Below are 22,195 nucleotides of genomic sequence, written 5' to 3' on the forward strand. Positions count from 1 at the left end.
ATATTTAAGCCACTAAAGTTTAATTGTTAGCATAATAAAATAAATAAATGTTTCGAGATTTATAATTAATTATTATTAATGGTTACATATTATTGAATTTAAATAGAAAGAGGAAGAGACATGTAATCTTTATAATCTAATAATTATTTTTTATTTTTAATATTTTGTAAAGTAATTATTTTTTAATTTCTTTTTTTTTTGGTTAATAGGGAAATAGAGAATATACAAAGTAGCAAAATGGTGATGTCACATCACCTCCTTAAGTCCTAGCTTTATATATATATATATATATATATATATATATATAGATATATATAGATAGATAGATATAGATTTTTAATATTTTGTAATGTAATTATTTTTTAATCTCAACCAATATATTAGATAATAGAAAATAAAAAAAGATGAGAAATAATGATGCCACAAATCTTAAATATTTAATGTTTATGGAGTTTGAAGAAGCCAAAAAGCACTAAACAAAAGATTGAATAATTAAATATGAGATTATGACATTAAAATTAGGCTCTAATGGCATTGTTGAGGAAAGATGAAGGAACATTCCTTCCTATATTAATTAATTGATGTATTTTAAACCACTAAAATTTAATTATTTGCATAATAAAATAAATGAATGTTTCAAAACTTATAATTAATTATTATTAATGATTACATATTGTTAAATTTAAATAGAAAGAGGAAAAGACATGTAATCATTTCTAATCTAATATTTATTTTCTATTTTAATATTTTGTAATATAATTATTTTTTAATTTCAACTAATTCATTAGATAATAGAGAATATGAAATAATGAGAAATGATGATGCCACATCACCTCTTGTAGTCCCAACTTCATATAGATATATATATATATATATATATAGATATGTAAAAGAAGGCATTGAACTGAATGTAATATTAAAAAAATTAAAAAATTTTAAATACATTATTCTTTAAAATAAAATTGACTGTAAATGAAACAAGTTTTAAGGCTGATTTATTACTATGCAATTATGTACGGACAGGATAAGGTTCCAAACAAAGGTGGGGAAAAAAACAATTCCATTAAATTATACTAATATTGTTTCCCCATTTACCCATTTATTATTTCATCCGTTACTATTTCTTCCATTCTCATTTCTCTCTGCTCTGTCTTTCATTATATCAATCAAAAAGATGATAAAATAGTTACAATCCATCTAAATTCTGAACCCAATAACACATAACATGCAATCATCCACCATTACTTTATATCAAACTCCCATTTTCCAGCCAAAATTCAGCAGTTTCCCGCCAAAAAATAACCACCACCACCAGCAGCAGCAATTTCTTGTGAGAACCAATTTGCTGATCAGTCCAAAAATGGCTTCTTCTTCTTCTTCACTTTCTGGGTATTTTCCAATTCGTTCACAGAAGGCTGATTCATTGAGCGTTGTCAATGATGAAGCAAATGGCTTTCCCACGTTGATGGATTATGTGGGCAAGGGAGGGCTCAATGTGGGGGATGATTTGGTGGTCCTGCTTACCCATCTTCATTATGCTTGCAAGAGAATTGCAGCTCTTGTGGCTTCGCCTTTCAACTCCAGCCTTGCTAAGCATATGGGTGGTTCAGCTGCTGGTGGGTCTGCTGAGTCCGGCAGGGATGTTGCTAAGCCGCTTGATATAGTCTCCGTAAGTTTGCTGTCCTGTTTTTGTCATAAATAATGCATTTATTTAATGGTAATTGGTAATTTATAGGGTTAAACTTGGATTGATTGTGTAATTTCCTAGGTCACTAGCAAGTGAGTTCCTGGACTAGTTTTGTAAATCAGGTTCGCCTCACTTAATAGATGCATTTTGGGTTTTAAACCCAAGAACAAATTTGTGATGCGCATTCTGCCTAGAGCAGATGATATCTAAGCCACTTGATGTAGTGTCTGTAAGCTTGTTGTCCTGTTAAAGTGTTAAAAATTTGGATTGATTGAAATGCTTTTCTGTGTGATTTTTCACTTCACTTTTGATGTGGAATTTGGATGGAAAATGTTTATATGTTATTTAGGGTAAGCATTTCATCATTTGAAGCTATAATAACAATCAAGCTGACCCCATTTGACAAGACCAAGTGGCTTTAAGCCTCTTTGTTTATATTCGAGCTACCGCTTCTGTTAACTGTATGGTTGTTGTAGATGAAATCTAAAAAAGCACATCCAGCACACAATTAATGGTGTGTTTCGGATTGAGGTTCTGTGCCTTTTGATTGATCACAGTTACTGTAGAGTGGAATCACTAGCTATCTGGCACAAGAACATTAGCTGAGAGATAAATGTGGACATGGTGTTGTTAGTTTGTTGTTTTCCTTTCAAATTTTAGCAGAAAGTTGTGACAAACATGCTGTTAGTCTGTTAGTTACATGTAGAGACACATAGATTTGTGGAGTCTAGGATCAGTGTGTGAACCTTAAGAATGTGATTCAATTTAATATTTTGCTTGACACCAGTTGCATAAAATATGTAAATGTGCGATGCCATTTTCCACAAAAAATGTAGAAAATTTTCTCATTGATTGTGATCTTCTACAGAATGAAATCATATTGTCCTCTCTTCGGAGTTCTGGAAAAGTTGCGGTCATGGCTTCGGAAGAAGATGATTCGCCAATTTGGATAAATGATGATGGCCCATTTGTGGTTGTTACAGATCCTCTTGATGGTTCTCATAATATAGATGCTTCCATACCCACTGGAACCATATTTGGGGTCTATAATCGCCTTGTGGAGCTAGATCATTTAGCTGACAAAGAGAAGGCACTCCTGAACTCTCTGCAGAGTGGAAGTCGGCTGGTAGCTGCTGGATATGTCCTCTATTCATCAGCCACGATACTCTGTGCTAGCTTTGGGTCAGGAACACATGCATTTACATTAGACCATTCAACAGGGGACTTTGTTCTGACACATCCAAACATAAAGATTCCTCCTCGAGGTGAGATAATAGAACTTCTTAATCTATTTCATATCAAGTCATTATGTTATGAAAGATATTGATCGACATGATTGGGCTATGTGGTCATTGTTTTGTGATCAATTGCAGTTTGTTTGATTTAACTTACAGTGTTAATTTACCATGTCTTATTAAATTGATCTTGTGAGGGAAATTATCAGATCTATTTTTTGATAAATTATAATTTCTTATGGCGCTGTATTCTTGGGGGCCTCAGCTTCCGTACTATGTATCTTTAGTTATTTTGTTGTACAGTAATCTGAATGTTTCACTTCATTAGATAAATTGCATTGGAGTTTCTGACCCATTTATAACTAAGGATGGTTGTTTCACTATTTCAGGGCAAATATACTCTGTAAATGATGCACGGTATTTTGACTGGCCTGAGGGTTTAAGGAAATATATTGATACTGTGAGACAAGGCAAAGGCAAAAACCCTAAGAAATATTCAGCCCGTTATATATGTTCTTTGGTTGCTGATTTCCATCGCACTCTGTTGTATGGCGGAGTGGCAATGAATCCGAGAGACCATCTTCGATTGGTGTATGAGGCAAATCCTCTTAGTTTCCTTGCTGAGCAAGCTGGTGGCAAAGGTTCTAATGGCAAAAGTAGGATTCTTTCAATTCAGCCGGTCCAGGTTCACCAAAGGCTGCCTCTGTTTCTTGGAAGTTCAGAAGACATGGAAGAGTTAGAGAGTTATGGAGATGTTCAACAGAAAGTGAACCCTGGGTATGAAGTTTGATCTATGTTTTGTTTATGCTCATGTTCTTGTTAGTTTCTTCAATGATATTTTTCAAGCAAGACTTAGTGAATGCACAAAATCTTTCTGGAGAAAAAGAAAATAAACTCAGATGCCAGAATTTTCAGAATGCGAAGCATGTACCATATCTATTAACAATAAGAGAATCATTTGAAGAACAACCCGAAATTTCAACAAATATTAATGTTCAAAGATCCTGTTTGCTACCTCCTAATCTCGGCCTGCTGTGAGTGTAAAAGTAATATCATTAAAAGAATACGTTTGTTGGATCTGCTTAAAAGACTCTGAATCAACGGCACCCTGTCTTTCTGTAAATGCTGGTTCTTTTGGATATGGAAGATCCCTAATTTCACTGTTAAGCATTGATACAACAGTTGACATGTTAGGTCGATCCTTAACCAATTCTTGCACACACAACAATCCCACATGTATGCATCTTATGATCATATCCAACTGAAAGCTTGATTCGGATAAAAACGGATCAACCAAAGCCAGTATTTTGTTTTCATTCCACAATTTCCAGGCCTGGAAAGACAAAACATTAATTAGTACGTATCTTAAGTATTAATAGGTAGCCAAAGAGAGAGTTGAGTTTGGTGGACATACATAGCCTAGAATTGTCAAGTCATCCTCAAAAAAACTTGTGTTCTTTCTTCCACTAACAATCTCTAATAACAATACTCCAAAGCTAAAGACATCTGATTTCTCAGAGAATCGGCCTTCCATTGCATATTCAGGAGACATGTATCCGCTGCATTTCATTGTCCAACACACATCTAGATTATGTAATAGATCATTTGATCAAGCTGAAACAATGAATTCAAAGCTGGCAAAACTACTTACAATGTCCCAACAACTCTCCCAGTGTCCGCTTGATCTTGATTGCCTCCGAAAATCTTTGCCATGCCAAAGTCCGAAATTTTTGGATTTAGTTCTTCATCCAACAAGATATTACTTGCCTTCAAATCTCTATGAATAATGCGCAATCTAGAATCCCTGTGAAGGTAAAGTAGACCTCGACTAATTCCTTCAATGATGTTGAAGCGCTTTCTCCAGTCTAAACGTTCTTTTTTGAGTGGATCTACATGTATTGCAATTGCAAAAGATGATTAAGGAGGAGAAAAAAAAATGCTAATTCACAGAACATTTTAAGCGAACGAAATGGCAAAAACTAACCAAATAGCAAAGCATCCAAACTTCTATTCGGCATGTATTCATAAATCAGCATCTTTTCTTCACCTTCAACACAGCATCCAAGAAGTCTAACAAGGTTTCGATGCTGTAGTTTAGAAATTACCATAACCTCGTTCATAAATTCTTCTAATCCTTGACCGGATGCTTGGGATAGTCTTTTCACAGCTATTTTCTTGTCCATCTTTCAATCTTTCCCGGTAAAATTAATAAAACTCAAAATCAATAACTTATGTATTAATATTTGAACAACCTAGTTAAGCTGCAAGGAGAATTTGATTCAATGGAACCATTACCCCAGTACACTGGTTCAAAACCACCCTGCCCAAGTTTACTGCTTAACTGGAAGTTGTTAGTTGCAGTTGCTAGCTCCTCAAATTGGAATAGTGGTAAATCCTGTAGCTTGACCGTGTTCACATTTGTGGCTGATAATTTTGCAATTACTTCTGCTAATCAAGTTGTAGCTTTAGATAATTAAGATGCATAAATTAAAATTTTCACTTGCCAGTTAGTCCATCAGCTAAAATTCATTAGCACATTACCTTTACGTTTAGCTATCCACCTCCACAAAAAAAGTGTACAGATTGCAAGGGCAAACATTCCTTTAATCAACGGTGATACGAAGACATCTTTCTTGCCTTTTTCATCTGCAGATAAGTCCATTAGCTAAAAATTGTCATGATCACTCGGCTCATTGTGATTTGAAGCACACAGCATAGCGAGAGAACTAATAGGCAACATTAAACTTACCAACATCTGAATTTGCCACACGGATATAAAGATCTGTCCCTTCAAAGGGTAATCTCTGAATGTCAATTAAGTTGATGCTCCTCCATACCATGCAACCAATGCCACCATCAAAAGCATACGCTATGCAGGAGCAATTTTTCAAGCACTGGTCTCTACATTCGTCTTCGGTAGCAGGTGACGTCCACTCTGTGAAGTCAGGCACCTTCATCTTGTTTAGCTTCAAAAAACCATCTTCTTTGCCAACTTTACCAGTTATGTTTCTCCTTTCACACTGCATTTTACTCCTTCGGATGCAACCACTAGTCCAGTTTCCTCTGTTCCATTCCTCTGCGTTCTTCGGCTCAAACCCTTCCAAACAGCTGCAAATTGGCTTTTCCTGCGAATTACAAATTCCAAATGCCCCACACTTTCCGTAAACATCGCACTCAGTTCTCAGGTTCAAGAAGCCAACCTCCCAATTATCCTTCCATTTGATCCAAAATCTTTCTTCCAGAATTCCTTGTGCAGTCAAGGCGAAAAACGTCCAATCATTTGCAAACCCAAAAGTGTAGTTGTGTCTAAAAAGGTAAACAGACTTCAATTCAGGAATTCCAATAAAGATCTGACCGTTCCAGGGACCACTCCGCCAATAGGGGCGGCTATCATTCCAGACGAATATTTCAGGAATGTTTTGATGAATAAGGCCAGCTGAGAAGCTTCCAGTAGATGGATCAGAAAGGCTTTTCCATGATGTCAACTGCACTTTCTTGCCCGTTCTTTGATCGATTCTATGGTGCATCCCGGGCAAGAATGAATCAGTAGGTTCTTGGAAACTCTCCCATACGATAACTCTATTGATGTTGTCACGTAGGACAAGATTTCCAGAATCTAGAAGCTGAGCACTTGTACTATTATTGACTAAATTCGAAACGTTTGATGACCAAAGAACCTCTTTCTGTCCATTTACAAGGACAAGGTTGCCATCCTCGGATATGGTAATAATCCCGGAGGAATCTTTGAGAGGGTTGTCTCTGTTAGCAACCCATATGACAGCTTTTTCAGATGGCATGTCGTACCAAATACCCATATAGCGATAGGGAGAATCGGCAGGATTAAAAAACCCCAGCTTGAAGTTACTGCCATTTGACAAAATGGCGTCAGGATCTCTGATGAGCTGAGAAGATGTGATGCTGCTGTCTATAGCAACGGCGAAATCTAAACAAAAACAAGATAACAAGATAATAAGAAGGGCTATTGGAATCATTCTTGTGCTTGCAAGTTCCTTAAAATTGAACTTATTGCTTTCTGTTGACTAACGAGAGTGAACGCAATAAATTGCGAGTTCTGAACACATTGACTTGAGTCTGCGGCCGGAATCTAAACAACCATGGTTTCCAAATAAAAATATTCACTTTCATTGTTTCTTGGCTGGTAGAAGTTGCCTGGAAAAGAGGGCACGTTGTGGTGAAAAATCTGTCCAACGACTAGGTGTTACGGAAAGACTTTGAATGCTAAGAGTCATTTCACTCTTCTTCAGCTTTTAATCCACTAAATGATGAACCCGTTGATTTCACCAGCCAATGAAGTTGTTCTTTTCTTCATATGGGTCCAGGAATCAAATGGTAAAGTTTTCTTTCCAAATCTTTCAGATGCATGTATTTTGTGCGACACAGAATTTAGGGGAGCATTAATTTCAAAATCTGCTGCCCCTAGGGGCCCATGGACTCGAACTAACCGTCAACTCTACAAATTCTGAATAATTGAGTGAACCCATTTTGTTTTTAGTTGGTTGAATACGTACACAAAAACAGACACTTAACACCATGGCGTAGGTCTGGAATGCTAGCCAAATATCCATTATCCGATCGATAATCATAAATCATAAACTTGACGTGGGGCATTTCGCTTAATATGGAAAAAGACACTTAACAACTTTATGTATAAATGGACTAAAAATTCTAGGGTACAATTTAAAGGTAACAAGCTAAATATTGTGAAAAAATCTCCCACTCATATAAGACAAGGCATTTTGCTTAATGTGGTTTCCATGCAATTCTTGTTAAGCTTTGGACTCGGATGAAATTAGCCGCTAAAATTGGCTTGGTCAAAAACCACGAGTGTAAATGCAAAGGCAAGTAAAGCGGCAGCTGTAACATAAGCGAGAAAAAGCGAGAGAGAACAAGAAGAGACAGTGGGGTTGACTTTGAAATTAGAGACAAGGGTTTCAATTTTTAATTTAATGATCGAAAGGTGAATATGACTTTGATTTTATTTAAATTCATAGAGTAAATTCTTGGCATGGCTTTCTTTAGTTTTATTGATCTTAATTTTTGTTACATTCTCACATAGATTGTTAATTGAGATATTCACTTTTGATAACAATAAATACTAGGTTATTATTGTGAACCAAGAACAATGAAATTCTTGATGTTCTAAGTTTTTAGTATTATTTAGAGAATAGTTTGTACTGTAATCAATAGCGAACCCAATCAGTTTGATTATGGGGGCTTAGTTTAAGAAATTAATGGTGCGTTTACTTCATGGAATGAGAATGAGATTTCAATATTTACTTGGCAAAATAAATGGGAATGAGAATGTGCTGGAATGCCATTGATATGTTTATTTGGCAAAATAAATAGGAATGATGAATGAGAATGAGAATCAATTTACCAAAATGCCCATAGTATTAATAATTAATAAAAATAATTAATTTATCATTATTAACAATATTATCATTATTGTTGTTATTATTACTATTAAAAATAATATTAACAATAATTAATAATAACTAAAATAATAAAGTTAATAAAATTTCATAATAATAATTATTATTATTAATAATGACATTTAAAATAATAAAATTAATTGTGATTTGAATGAGGGTAATTTGGAAAATATGAAAACATTAGAGGGATACAAAAGTAAACATATATTCCATTCTCAATCACTCATTTTCATTCCCAACCTCCCATGGGAATGAGATTCTCATTCCTTATTCCCAAATTGTGTGGGACCCACACATTTTATTCTCATTCTCAAATTATATTTTGCCAAGTAAACATGAGTTTCATTCACATTCCTTCATTCACATTCCTCATTCCATGAAATAAACACACCATAAATTTAAATCAAGGGAACTTAATTTTTTTTATTGTTCACTTAACTCAAATTTACATTAGGAGAATTTAATCTTTTATTGTTCTTTTTTTTAATTTAAAAAGTAATAATAATAAATTTAAAAGAAATCTACATTTAGTTTTTATTCTTTTCTTTCTAATCTTAAAAAGTATAATAATAAATCCAAGGAAATATGTATAAATATCTTTTAAAAAACAATTAATGCGGTTGTAGATAGGGGTGGGCATGGGTTGGTTTGGGTTGGAATTTAAGTCAACCCAAACCAAACCATAAAAATTTGGATCCAACTCAAACCAACCCAAATATTTTTAACCCAAACCAAACCAAACTATTTGGGTTTGGTTTGAATTTTATTATCAAAATAATTTTTTTAAAATTAATAACAATTAATAATTATTATAATTTTGATATAATTAAATTTTATTAAATTTTAAATTGATATTAAAATATAAAAAAATATAGTGGATAAAAATTATAAATTTTACAATAACTTAATCCTTAAATTAAAGAATACTAGAAAATCAAAATAAAGTTTAATCACAAAAATTATTATTTCTCAATAAATAAGAACGTACACTTTAATAATAAACTTTTACAAACATGACATTAACAATTTAATAATAAATTTTGCCACTTGTTATTTATTTAATTATGCAATATTTGTTTTTATTTATCGTTTTGGTAGTTTTGCGTTATGTACTTGTAGAGATTCAAAATGAGGTCTCTAAAATTTTAAAATAGAACTCTAACCATTAAACGATAATATTTTCTTTAAATCTGGCCAAATTCTTCATATTGTCTTTTCCAAAAGGAGGTTGAGGCATTTTTGAAAGGGAAAATAATTAATCCCATTAATTATATAGCGAAAGGTTATATCATATTATAATCCCGTAATTTTTTTTATTTAGTATTTCTCATATAAAAATTTATGTTTATTTTTTTGATTTAGTATTTCTCATATAAAAATCTATGTTTATCATGGTCGATTTATTATCTTGGATTATATTAGTTTAACTTGTGCTTATTTAATTATGATATACGTTTCATTTTAATCTCATAAAGAATGAAAGAATTAGTTTTCGCTAAACTTCAAGCCGCTCTTGTAGGTTCCTTTCCCAACAATATTGACATGATAAATCTTTAAATCTTACTTTGATAATTGGAGACACTACTGCATCTCATAAATAAATTCAAAACAGCTCAGTATGAGTACTATACAATTCGGTTAATAATTGAATAACCCGCAACGAGTGCCACTCAACAACTAAAAAAGATAAATGAATCTCACAAGCAAGCCACGTATAAGAGTGTAAGGCTTCCGCCTTAGCTTTGTCAACATCATCTGAGTAGACACCATAGTTCATACCACTTAACAATGACCGACCATCATAATTAGCACTACAGCAGCATACCCAAGCTTACAAAACTTAACATCAACAGCCGCGTCTGTGTTAAGCTTAAACCACCCATGAGCAAGTGGCTGCCAAACACAAGCCGCCGAAATAGATCCAACTTTATTAGCCCTCACATTTACACCACCACCATGACCAATATTTACCCACACCCCATACGCCTGAGCCATATTACAAGCAGAATTGAGATGTAAACCTTCATATGTAGCATTTTATTCCTTGCACCCCATATTCCCCACATAACTAAAACCAGCAAATTAAGCTCACCCTTGGTTAAACACAGACAAGAAATATTCAAAAGCATTCCAAACATTTGAAAAAGAAACGGTCAGCACAATCTCTTCAAACCCTGCCAGCCCCCGCACATCCTTTGCATAGTCACGGTGAAAAGAAAGCTTGCACGATATATAGTCTCATACATCTCAAAACAGTAAAGCGTCCATAAATATGATAGTGCTTATAATATTTGATTTACCTTGATTTGGTATTTAAATTATTTTTTATTTAATTAGTAGTTAGTAGTATTACAATTGGTAATAATAAAATCATTGTATAACTTTTACTTTTTCATCTTAAAAAATAATGGTTCTACCAATAATATTAGAGATCTTAACGTTGAGTCCTAATTTGAGTCCAATCGTTATCTGTCATTTATTTATTAGATAGTAAATTTCATAATTAGTAAAATTAATATTTTGCAATCCAATAAATGAATGCCGCATTAGTTATGATTTTAAGTAGAAATATAATTATAAAGTTTTTTTTTCTACTAACAAGTACTTAGATCAGCTAGTATGGAGTTGTTCTAACTTAATCAAGGTCGGTTCGAGACTTGAAAATGCAGTTGTGTTAAATACTTATTGGGAGAGATTTGTCACTCTAATGGTCTTACTCAACTCGAATTTGAATTAGTCAGAGACCAATATAATTTTTGAATACTAAACAATTTAATACATCTAAAAAAATAAAGTTACTTTCCAAATTTTTTCGTATGCATGGACTTTGTGCAACACGAACACAGAATTTAGGTAAGCATCAATTTCAAAATCTGCTGCCACTAGGGGCCCATGGACTCGAACTAACCGTCAACTCTACAAATTCTGCATAATTGAGTGAACCCATTTTGTTTTTAGTTGGTTAAAGACGTACATAAAAACAGACACTTAACAACATGACGTGATATGGAATGCTAGCCAAGTATCCATTATCTAATCGATAATCATAAATCATCAATTTGACGTGTGGCATTTTGCTTAATATGGGAAGAGACACTTAACAACTTTATGTATTAATGGACTACAAATTCCAGGGTACGATTTAAAGGTAACAAGCTAGAAATTGTGAAAAAATATCCCACTCATACAAGATGTGTTCTTCGCCGAACTCTCTAATTCGGGCTGAAGATTGCCCACAGTGGTCTCCAAATGCACCAATCTATCCTTTGTTGACTCTTTTAGCATGTTGACTTCTGTCGTTGTGACTTTCTTCGAAATACACAACTACGCTCTTGTAAGATAGTTTCATACCGAAACTGCACAATCAATCGTCCACAAACTGATTCGTCGAGCCTAATTTGACCTCAAGCTTCCTCTGAAAAATAAAGCAAACCGTGTTGTCCAACACCACGTTGTTTCCAACCCCAAAACAAATTATGCTTTGATACCAGTTGTCATCGGGCTTTTCTCAAAATGCGTGTGGCAACCCGCGTGATGCCGCTAAGCCCCTACTTAGTCAGCCAACTCAAAACCCAGTGCAAGCGATTTTATAAGGAAGCGCGTCAACACTCGCACAAAGGATTTTACACAAGAATAAATTCTCACCAACACAAAGAACAACGGCACACACAACACTGAACACAAGTATTGTTTTTACGGAGGCACCGACCTCCAAATTTTCTATTCCGTAACAAGAAAAGCTTTACAAGATAATGCAAGTAATGTATGCACAAGACGCAAATGCTCAATCAAAACTCATGCTCCCCCCCCCCCCCCCCCTCACATACACCCCATCACTACCTATATACATGGGTTTGCAAGTGACACCCCCACTTGCTAAGATTAGGTGGCGTGAAACCCACACGCCACCTCATATCCCTCCCCAAGATTTCGACCTCCACTAAGCATGTTCAAGGGAGTTCATCACCACTCCCCCAAGGAACAAGGCAACCGCTGCCCATGACTAGAGATAAGGAAGTTGTGGGGGCGTAACCGCCGTTGCCCACTCTCCTAGTGTGTAACCGCCGCTACCCACTCTCCATGTTTTCCCCATTTCTAGTGTTCCAAGGCCATGTCTCCCACTCATGCTTGATTTTTACCCACCTCTTGGAGAATTTCGGCCAACCATGCTCCACGTCCCGTAGCCACTGTCCGCTCACAGTCTGCACACAACGCCTCTCATTTTCGCATGATCCAGCCCCCACGTGCATGCCTCACATCACTGCATGTTGGTGTGCATTCCGGCCTGCCACTAAGCCATATCTCGCAACTGACTTGCGCGCTGCTGAGCACCACGCTCATGCCCGCTCGCTCGTGCGCCCATGTCACGTCCGCTCGCGTGCTGCTATGCCTCATGCCCGGGCTCCCCTTGGCCTCATGCCCGGGCGCCCACAGTGCCACAATCTTACGAGTTGTTGTGTACGCCACCCACGCACGCTATTGTGCGCGCTGCCCAGCATTGCTTGCGCCCATGCCGTAACGTGCAGTCTTTTGCTGCGCCCCAGCTAACGCACCAGTCCCGCCTTGTTTTCGCGCTCACCACAAGCACGCCCACTTAATGCCATGGCTCGGCACAAGGCCCCCAAGCCATGTTACGACAGTTGGCCCCCATGACTCACGGTGGTGACAAACCTCCCCCACCTAAAAAGTGTGACGTCCTCGTCGACGGGGTAATCTCATTCGCCATAACCTCCCCCACACATAGCCATAACAAAGCTAATGCTTCCTTCTCCTTAGCACAAACTCGCATGCCAATGTTGGGCTCTCTACGCATCCACTGTGTCATTCCTTGGTCCCCCGAATGTTCTGCCCTTGTGGAATCATTCTTCACGCCCATGATGACTCCATGCCAATGATACACCCACCAGCCATTCTCGCTGCCGATTGTTCCCTCTTTGCTTTTCCCAAATCGTTGTGCCTGTCCAAGCCCTTGCTTGTGTACACCACAAATCTCGCAACAAAACCCCATGCTTGCTATCTTGTGGCCGAGGAAGGCTGAAACACCCATGGAGTTGACAGCCACACATGTCCCACTCCGCACCAGCCTGCTGTCTCGCAAATCCTCGCTCAGCACATGATGCTCATGACTCCCACATGCGCATCCAAAAAATAGAGAACAATGATGTTGTCCCAAACAGCAACATCATAAACCGAATTGCCCACAATGAAGTAATCACTGGGACTCCGCTTGCTAACTTGAAGTGCCTGAAGCCCCACGCTTCTTCCTTAAAGCACCCGTAATCCCCTTTGTTCAACAAGTACTCATTATTGCTAGTACCACTTAGAATGTCCCCCACATTCTCATTGTGATGAGTCTTCCAGTAATCAGAATCCTCCCCTAAGGACTTAGCTTCCAATTCCCCTTCACCTTGGTCCATGTCTATATCCGGCAACTTGTTTAGTTGAGGCCCTAGTGACTCTCCAGCCACAAATCCCCTAGACATCGTGGTATACTCGTCAAGCCCCTCCACAACTTGAACACGCTCCTCAACCAACAACATCATCGCTGAATTCCCTTCAACTAAACCACCATTAGTAGTCTGGAGTGATGTTTCCGGCCTATTCGCATTCAAATACTCGTATTCGACCATACAAGGCTCCTCCAGGCCTCCGATCCAAATGCAAGATAGGTGAGGATGTACATGCACCTTAGCATTGTACAGGAATTCCATTCCTAAGATCACGTTATACCTTGACATAGCCATTACTACAAATGATGTGTCCTGCGCCCAAGTTCCCACACTCAGGTTGGCCATTGCTATGCCGTTTGGAACCACTTGGTGGTGTGAAGTGAAACCCACAACAAGATTGGCTTTGGCTACTTGCAGTCGAAGGCGTGGTACTAAATTCACCTCTATAAGATTTGTTGTTGCACCCGTATCAATCATTGCCCTCACTTCTACTCCGTTCAGTTTCACCTTCACACATATGAGTCCTCCTTGGTAGAATTCGCCTCTGAGGATGCATGACGGCTCCTCATTGCTCATTGGCTCCTTTTCCACCTCAACTTCTGTGTTGTTCAGCAACTGTAACAGGTTCATACGCACTGTTGCCGCTTCGGCGCGCTTTGGACACTCCCTAGCCCGATGTGGTCTGTCGCAAATGAAACATCCTAAACTCTTTTTCCTTTACGGATTCCCTTGCTTGGTTTTACTCGGGCCATTGTTCTTCTTGCCACCATCACGAGAAAACTGACCTTTCTTACCCTCTTTGGACTTTTTCAATTCAGAAGGAGAAGCATTCACGAATCAAAAGTCAACCAAATCGTCGAAAACTGCTATCGCCGCTGGTAGATCCCTAACAGCTTGCCTCCGCAACTCCGTTTGAGCCCACGGTTGCAAACCCGAGATAAAGTTAAAGCGTTTGTCTTCATCTGCCATATTCTTGATGTCCAACATTAATGAGTTAAACTCATTGACATAATCCCTTACATAATCGGTATGCTTAAGCTTTTTTAGGCTCTCCCTTGTGAGCCAACTCGCATTCCCTGGTAAGAACTGACCCTTCAACTCTCTTTTGAGCACATCTCATGTCTCGATTGCTGGTCGCTGGGCTTCCGCATCTTCTTGAAGCCTGCTCCACCACCACAATTTCGCATCCCCCTCAAGGTACATGCTGGTAATGGTGACTCGCTCCGCTTCGGGCACATGAGCAGGTGGAAATACTGCTCCATATCCCATAGAAAATTCTCTAACTCCTTGGCGTTACGAGTTCCGCTATAAGCTTTGGGTTCGGGCGCCTTTACCTTCGAAGGTCCCTCATCCCCGCGAAGAGTGTTGCTTATTGCCCTTTTCAGCAAGCCCACCTCATTTTCAAGGTCTCTGATGTCGCTCTTCAGCACATCCACCAGTGCAGTCACATCTTCCTTGACCTTATTTAGCTTATCTGAAAACTCACTCACGAACTCTGCACAAGTTTATTTAACGCTAGCCATTACTATGGAGTTTACTTCTGTGTTCTTCGCCAAACTCTTTAGTTCATGCTGAAGATTGCCCACAGTGGTCTCCAAACGCACTAATATGTCCTTTGTTGACTCTCCCGTCATGTTGACTTCTGCCATTGTGACTTTTTCCGAAATACACAACTACACTCTTGCAAGATAGTTTCACATCGAAACTGCACAATCAGTCGTCCGCAAACTAATTCGTCGAGCCTAATTTGACCTCAAGCTTCCTATGAAAAATAGAGCAAACCGTGCTGTCCAACACCACGTTGTTTCCAACCCCGAAACAAACTATGCTCTGATACTAGTTGTCACCGGGCTTTTCTCAAAATGTGTATGGCAACCCGCGTGATGGCGCTAAGACCCTACTTAGCCAGCCAACTCAAAACCCAACGGAAGTGATTTTATAAGGAATCGCGTCAACACTCGCACAAAGGAGGTTACACAAGAGCAAATTCTCGCCAACACAAAGAACAGGGACACACACAACTTTGAACACAAGTATTGATTTTTACGGAGGCACCGACCTCCAACTTTTCTATTCCACAATAAGAAAAGCTTTACAAGTTAATTCAAGTAATGTATGCACAAGACACAAATGCTCAATCAAAACTCATGCCCCCCACATACACCCCATCACTATCTTTATACATGGGTTTGCAAGTGACACCCCCACTTACTAAGGCTAGGTGGCGCGACACCCACCTGCCACCTCAAATCCCTCCCCAAGATTTTGGCCTCCACTAAGCATGTTCAAGGGAGTTCATCACCACTCCCTCAAGGAACAAGGCAACCGCTGCCCATGTTTAGAGATAAAGAAGTTGTGGGGTGTAACCGCCGCTGCCCACTCTCCATGTTTTCCCCATTTCTAGTGTTCCAAGGCCATGTCTCCCACTCATGCTTGATTTTTGCCCACCTCTTGGAGAATTTCGGCCATCCATGCTCCACGTCTAGCAGTCACTGTCCGCTCACAGTCCGCGTACAACGCCTCCAATTTTTGCATGATCCAGCCCCAACATTCATGCCTCACATCGCTGCACGTTGGCGTGCACTCCGGCCCGCCACTAAGCCATATCTCGCAATTGACTTGCGCGCTGCTGAGCACCACGCTCGCGTGCCCATGTCACGCCCGCTCGCGTGTTGCTATGCCTTACGCCCGCGTGCCCACAGCAAAATAGTCTTGCGAGTTGTTGTGTACATCGCCCACGCACACTGTTGTGTGCACTGCCCAGGATTGTTTGCGCCCATGCCGCAGCGTGCACTCTTCTGCCGCGCCCTAGCCAACTCGCCAGTCCCGCCTTGTTTCTGCGCTCACCACAAGCACGCCCACTTACTGCCATGGCTCGGCACAAGGCCTCCAAGCCAAGCTACGGCAGTTGGCCTCCATGACTCACGGTGGTGACACGACATTAGCATTAAACTAAGGACAAACTTAGCTAAAGCATTACAATCTCAGTATGCTAGGTCCATCTCAAGTGGATGACCCAAAAGCTTAAAGTCCAAAAGGTGTAATTGCTATGCAATTCTTGTTAAGCGTTGGACTTGGATGAAATTAACCATTAAAATTGAGTTAATAAAAAACCATGAGTGCAAAAGCAAAAGCAAGTGAAGCGGCAGCCGGTAACATAAGCAAGAAAAAGCAAGAGAGAAGAAGAGGAGACACTGGGGGTGACTTTGAAATTAGGAAGAAGGGCTTCAATCTTTAATTGGACTTCTCAGAAGGTGAATGTAATTATGATTTTATTTAAATTTAGGGAGTAAATTTTTGGGATCGCTTTCTATAGTTCTATTGGTCTTAATTTTTGTTACGTTCTCTCATTGGTTGTTAATTGAGATATTCACTTGTGATAACAACAAATACTAGGACGTTATTGTGAACTAAGAGATGATGAGATTCTTGATATTGTGAGCCTTTCATCACCTCTATTATTATCTAAAGAATAATTTGTGTTGTAATCAATGGCAGACCCAATCACTTTGATTATGGGGGCTCGGTTCAAAAAATTAAATTTAATTTAGGAGAGCTTAATTTTTTTATTGTTCACTTAACTCAGATTTAAATTAGGGGAATTTAATTTTTTTATTATTCTATTTTTTAGTTTAAAAAGTAATAATAATAAATTAAAAGAAATCTACATTTAGTTTTTATTCTTTTCTCTTTAATTTTAAAAAGTGTAATAATAAATCAAAAGAAATATGCATAAATATCTTTTAAAAAGTGATTAATGTGGTTGAAGAGATTTGAACTAAGGTGTGTAAAAATTTAGAGTAGAACTCGTACTATTAAACCATAAATACTTTTTTTTTAATTTTAATTGTGGCCAAATTCTTTATATTCTCTTTTCCAAAAGGAGCTTGAGCCATTTTTAACAGCAAAAATAATAGCCTAGAAGGGGATCCGTCTATGGCTATAATTCTGTTAATTATAGAGTGAAAGGTTATACCGGATTACGGTCCCGTGATTTTTTCTATTTGATTTTTTTAATGTAAAAACCTATGATTATTATGGTTGATTACCTTAGATTATATTGGTTTAATTTGTGGTTGATTTATTATTTTGGATAGTATTGGTTTAATTTGTGGTTATTTATTTGTGGTATACACTGAATTTTAATAACACAAACAGAGAAAATAGTTAGTTTTCATAATAGGAGACACTGTATCTCATAAACAAGTCCAAAACAGCTCAGTATAAGTACTATATTATTTAGTTAATAATTAGATAACCAACAAGAAGTCTGACTCAACAATTAAAGGAGATAAATCAATCTCACTAGTAAGGCAGATACGTAAGCGTAAGGCTTTCGCCTTAGCTGTGTCAACATCGTCTCAGTAGACACCAACCATCATGATTAGTACGACAATAGCATAACCAACCATCCTTCCTAAACTTAACATCACCGCGTTTGTGTTACGCTTAAACCACCCATGAACAAGTGGCTGCCAAACACAAGCCACCGAAATAGATCCTTCTTTATTAGCACTCACATTTACACCCCCACTATGACCAATATTTACCCACACCCCATATGCTTGAGCCATAATACAAGCAGAATTGAGTTGTAGACCTTCATATCACATGTAGCATTTTATGCCCCGCTCCCCATATTCCCCACATAATTAAAACCAGCAAATTATGCTCACCCTTGGTTAAAGCAGACGAGAAATTTTCAAAAGCATTGAAAAAGAAACAGTCAGGACAATCTCTTCAAACCGAGTCAACCCCACACATCCTTTGCATAGTCACAGTAAAACAAAGCATACAGAATAGTCTCATACTTCTCGAAACAGTGAAGCTTCGATAAATATGATCATGATTATTGATTTACCTTGGTTTGGTATTTAAATTATTTTATTTAAGTAGTAGTTAGTAGTAATAAAATTATTGTATAATTTTTATTTTTTCATGTTAAAGATGACAATTCTATCAATAATGTTAGGGATCCCAACAATTGAGTTTCAATTTGAGTTCAATTGTTATCTGTCATTCATTTATTGAATAGTAAATTCCATAATTAGTAAAAATCAATATTATGCAATTCAATAAATGAATGCCATATTAATTGAACATAAAGTTGAAACACAACTGTTGGAATCCCTAGTACTACTCTAATTCTACTATAGAACCTGTCTAGTAAGCATTGAAATATATATTAACATTAAATTATTATTTTTTATAAAAAACAGCAACTAGAATTTCTTTTCACATTACAAAATATCATAGAAGATATCCAAGTTGAAATCAATTCCATTAAGAAGCAAGCAACATACTTTACAAAATCCATATAGAGACATCGTTTGGATTTAATTTCAAATTAGATAATTATTAACTCATATCATAAATGGATCTTATAGGAAAATAAAAATTTCTAAAAAATTATTATTTTATAAACTTATCAAAGGAAAAAGGACATCTACACCCTAAAATTTGGGAAATGGTCATGTAGACCCTAAATTTTTAATAATGGACACTAAGATCTCCTTTTGACTATAATACCTATGGACTTCATTACCTAAAAAAAATGACTCCAAGATTTTATAATAAATAGAAATATAATGTTAAAATAAATGTGACAATATATACATTTTAAAATAATTTCAATATTTAAAAAAACTTAATACTTTACAATCTTATGTTATAGTAAACTAAATTCTATAATAAATAGAAACATAATATTAAAATAAATTATTTTTAATATTATATAAAATACTTTAAGTATTATTAATACATTAGATATATTTTATTAATTGTAAAATCTATTTAATCCAAAGACTTATTGAAGATTTTATAATAAATACAAAAGTATTATAAAATAAATATAATAATTTACATTTTAAAAATTATTTAAAACCTTTGTTAGGAGGGGTGAAGTGGAGACTTCAATTTTCCTTTTCTTTCATATTACTTTCCATAAAGATCCCGCTTTCCCAGAGTGGTTGTAGTGACTAGTGACGTTGTTCCGCATGCAACCAGACGCCTGCATTTGCACTATTTCGGCGCGTCCGCTGGACCCATCCGAAGCCCGTCGGCAGTGGCGTAGCAACTAATTCTTTTAGGAATCCTTTTAAATTTCGTAAGTAAATTAATTTGAGGAATAATAGATTACCAAGTAATGAGAGGTTTGTTTACTCCAATTTCACCTCAACTCCAATACAAAAATAAATAAAAGATTTAAAAATACAGTTACTATAAAATTTTGAATTAATAATAAATTTGTCTGAAAAATTTATCTCAATAAAATTAAGGTGAAATATATTTATGGAATATTATATTATTAGTCCATTAGATAAATTAAACTATTTAAATTATGTTTAAAGTCGATTTTTTTAATTACTATGTACAAATAATATTATAATTAAAAAAGAGAGTTTTGATGTTGGTTTATAAAAATTGGATCGTCTACATAATCATTTTTCGATACCTTTAAATATAATTATCCTTGTTCTTTTATCAAGTTATTAATTTATCACATTAATCCAATGATAAGACTGGTAATGGAGGTTCTAGTGTATATAATATTTAGTTCAAGTATTTAGAGTAAGAATTATCCTGAATTCACAATTATCATAAATAATCAATCAAACAAATATTGGTTTTTCAATTGATATACATACCCTTTAAGGTAATTCCCAAGTTACCTTTAACATAACATATAATCTGGAAAATCTTGCCCGCTCAAAGTGTTAAAATCTAATCCAATGGATGATGTTTAATTTGTCCAAAAATAGTGACGGAAGGGAAACTGGCTGAATTGGTTTGTTTAGAGTGATTGGCAACTTGAACAAATGGTTTGAGGACTGTTTGTGGAGGGGAAAAATTAAAAATTGAAGAGGGAATGCTCTAGGGTTTATCAAAAGAGAAAAAATTAAAAATTGAAGAGGGCTTGTTTAGGCCTCTAGGGATTGTGAAGGGAAAATGAAATTGTAAATTGAACTCTATCCATGAAAAAATTTGCAAAACTTAATCGAACCCGTCAATGAAGTCGTTGCCTATTCGTCTGCAAGCGGTTGCCATCGATGCTTCTTCTTCCTGCAGCTTGGCTGGTCGGTCGAATGCCAGCGGAAAGATTGTTCCGCCGCTTCTCGGTCTGGCTTTCCGTTAAGCAAACATCGTAAGCCTATCATCAAACGTATCACATATGGATTTGATAGAATCCAATGATTGCATGTTCCTTTCCCTTTGTTTGCTTTACTGTTTTTTTTATTTTTATTTTTAAATTGACATTATATTATTATATATTCTCTTTGGTCACTCGTTGTAAAAAAATAAAGATCATTCAATACGTACCCCCGTCATTGCCTGCTTTGACTACTGAATTTACTGATTATAATTTTTTTGGTGAATTATGTTCTATGTAACTTGTTTCCTTTTTATATAGTTACCCATTTGATCTCTGATTTGTGTCGTTGATTGATTTTGATAATACTGATTTCAAAGTTGAATTAAGTATTTATGAATTTTTGTATTGGGTTTTAGCTCTTATACGTTGTTTGTTAAATAATATTTACAATAATAGGAAAATATATTAATTTGACTACATCATGTTTTATTTGCATGCTAAATTTGAAGAACGGAATCAACTCTTTAAGTAGTAGAAATGCCACTTCATATGAAAATTTAAAAAAGTAGATAAGAAAATAGTTCCGATTAAACTCCATCCCACAATTTCATATGATAGGTAATGGAAATATAAAGTAATATGATTTTGTTTAGGCAATATTAGTGTTTAGGCATCTCTTGTTTTGTATTATGTATTATCGTTATAAATGCAATTTAAAAATAGTTAACTTTTCTTAACCATAAATGTTGACGGCTCTGTTTGGTTTAAGTCTTTTATGATTGCTGAATTTGATGGTTTTTTTATGTACATGTAGTCGATGAACAGGGGAAATGGAATGCAGCTGGGAAAAAATGAGCAAGAAAAATGAAGCAGTCACATGTGATGCAGAGGTCTCGGAAATGCTGAGCCCAATGGATCAAAGCCGCAAGATTCTTTGTTTGGATGGTGAAGAATGGGAAGTTGAGGGTGACAATTGGTCAAATGGAAGCAACAATAGGTTTGTGTCGTCTTAGAAATGATCTTATTTGTTTAAATTTAGTATAAGCTAATATACTGGAAGTAGTAAATGTATGATGAAGTTAGTGACGAAATCTTGAAAACTAATAGAAAAAGAAAGCATTACGTCAATTTATAAAACAAAGAAGGGGTTGGGATATATGCAATCACAAATCTACTACCAACACTGTTTGACCTGTTTTTCGGTTGAATAATATACTTTATTTGTATTCATGATCTAGAAATCAAGCTAGTCAGTTTCCATCCAACAAACTTAGGGT

At 36.3% G+C, this 22,195-nt stretch overlaps 2 protein-coding genes and 1 long non-coding RNA gene across 3 annotated transcripts; 2 read left to right on the forward strand and 1 right to left on the reverse strand.

The window, feature by feature from the left end:
* The first annotated feature begins 1,115 nt into the window (after positions 1-1,115).
* On the forward strand, positions 1,116-3,733 carry LOC18035302 (fructose-1,6-bisphosphatase class 1). The gene is made up of 3 exons (XM_006423633.2): positions 1,116-1,669; positions 2,556-2,952; positions 3,312-3,733. Exons 1-3 carry the CDS (start codon positions 1,226-1,228, stop codon positions 3,710-3,712), a joined length of 1,242 nt encoding a protein of 413 aa, XP_006423696.1. The 5' UTR covers positions 1,116-1,225; the 3' UTR covers positions 3,713-3,733.
* A 186-nt stretch (positions 3,734-3,919) lies between these two features.
* Positions 3,920-7,275, reverse strand: LOC18034002 (G-type lectin S-receptor-like serine/threonine-protein kinase At1g11300). The gene is given in 7 exon segments (XM_024179066.1): positions 3,920-4,255; positions 4,337-4,481; positions 4,574-4,811; positions 4,907-5,113; positions 5,212-5,370; positions 5,464-5,568; positions 5,672-7,275. Coding segments are annotated over 7 exon segments (2,412 nt in total). The 5' UTR covers positions 6,915-7,275; the 3' UTR covers positions 3,920-3,940.
* A 13,257-nt stretch (positions 7,276-20,532) lies between these two features.
* On the forward strand, positions 20,533-21,763 carry LOC112096171. The gene is made up of 2 exons (XR_002904288.1): positions 20,533-20,969; positions 21,733-21,763. It is a non-coding gene; the product is annotated as an uncharacterized LOC112096171 (long non-coding RNA).
* Positions 21,764-22,195: the final 432 nt, after the last annotated feature.

Source organism: Citrus clementina, unplaced genomic scaffold, assembly GCF_000493195.1.
Source record: "Citrus clementina cultivar Clemenules unplaced genomic scaffold, Citrus_clementina_v1.0 scaffold_8, whole genome shotgun sequence".
Lineage (NCBI taxonomy): Eukaryota > Viridiplantae > Streptophyta > Magnoliopsida > Sapindales > Rutaceae > Citrus > Citrus x clementina.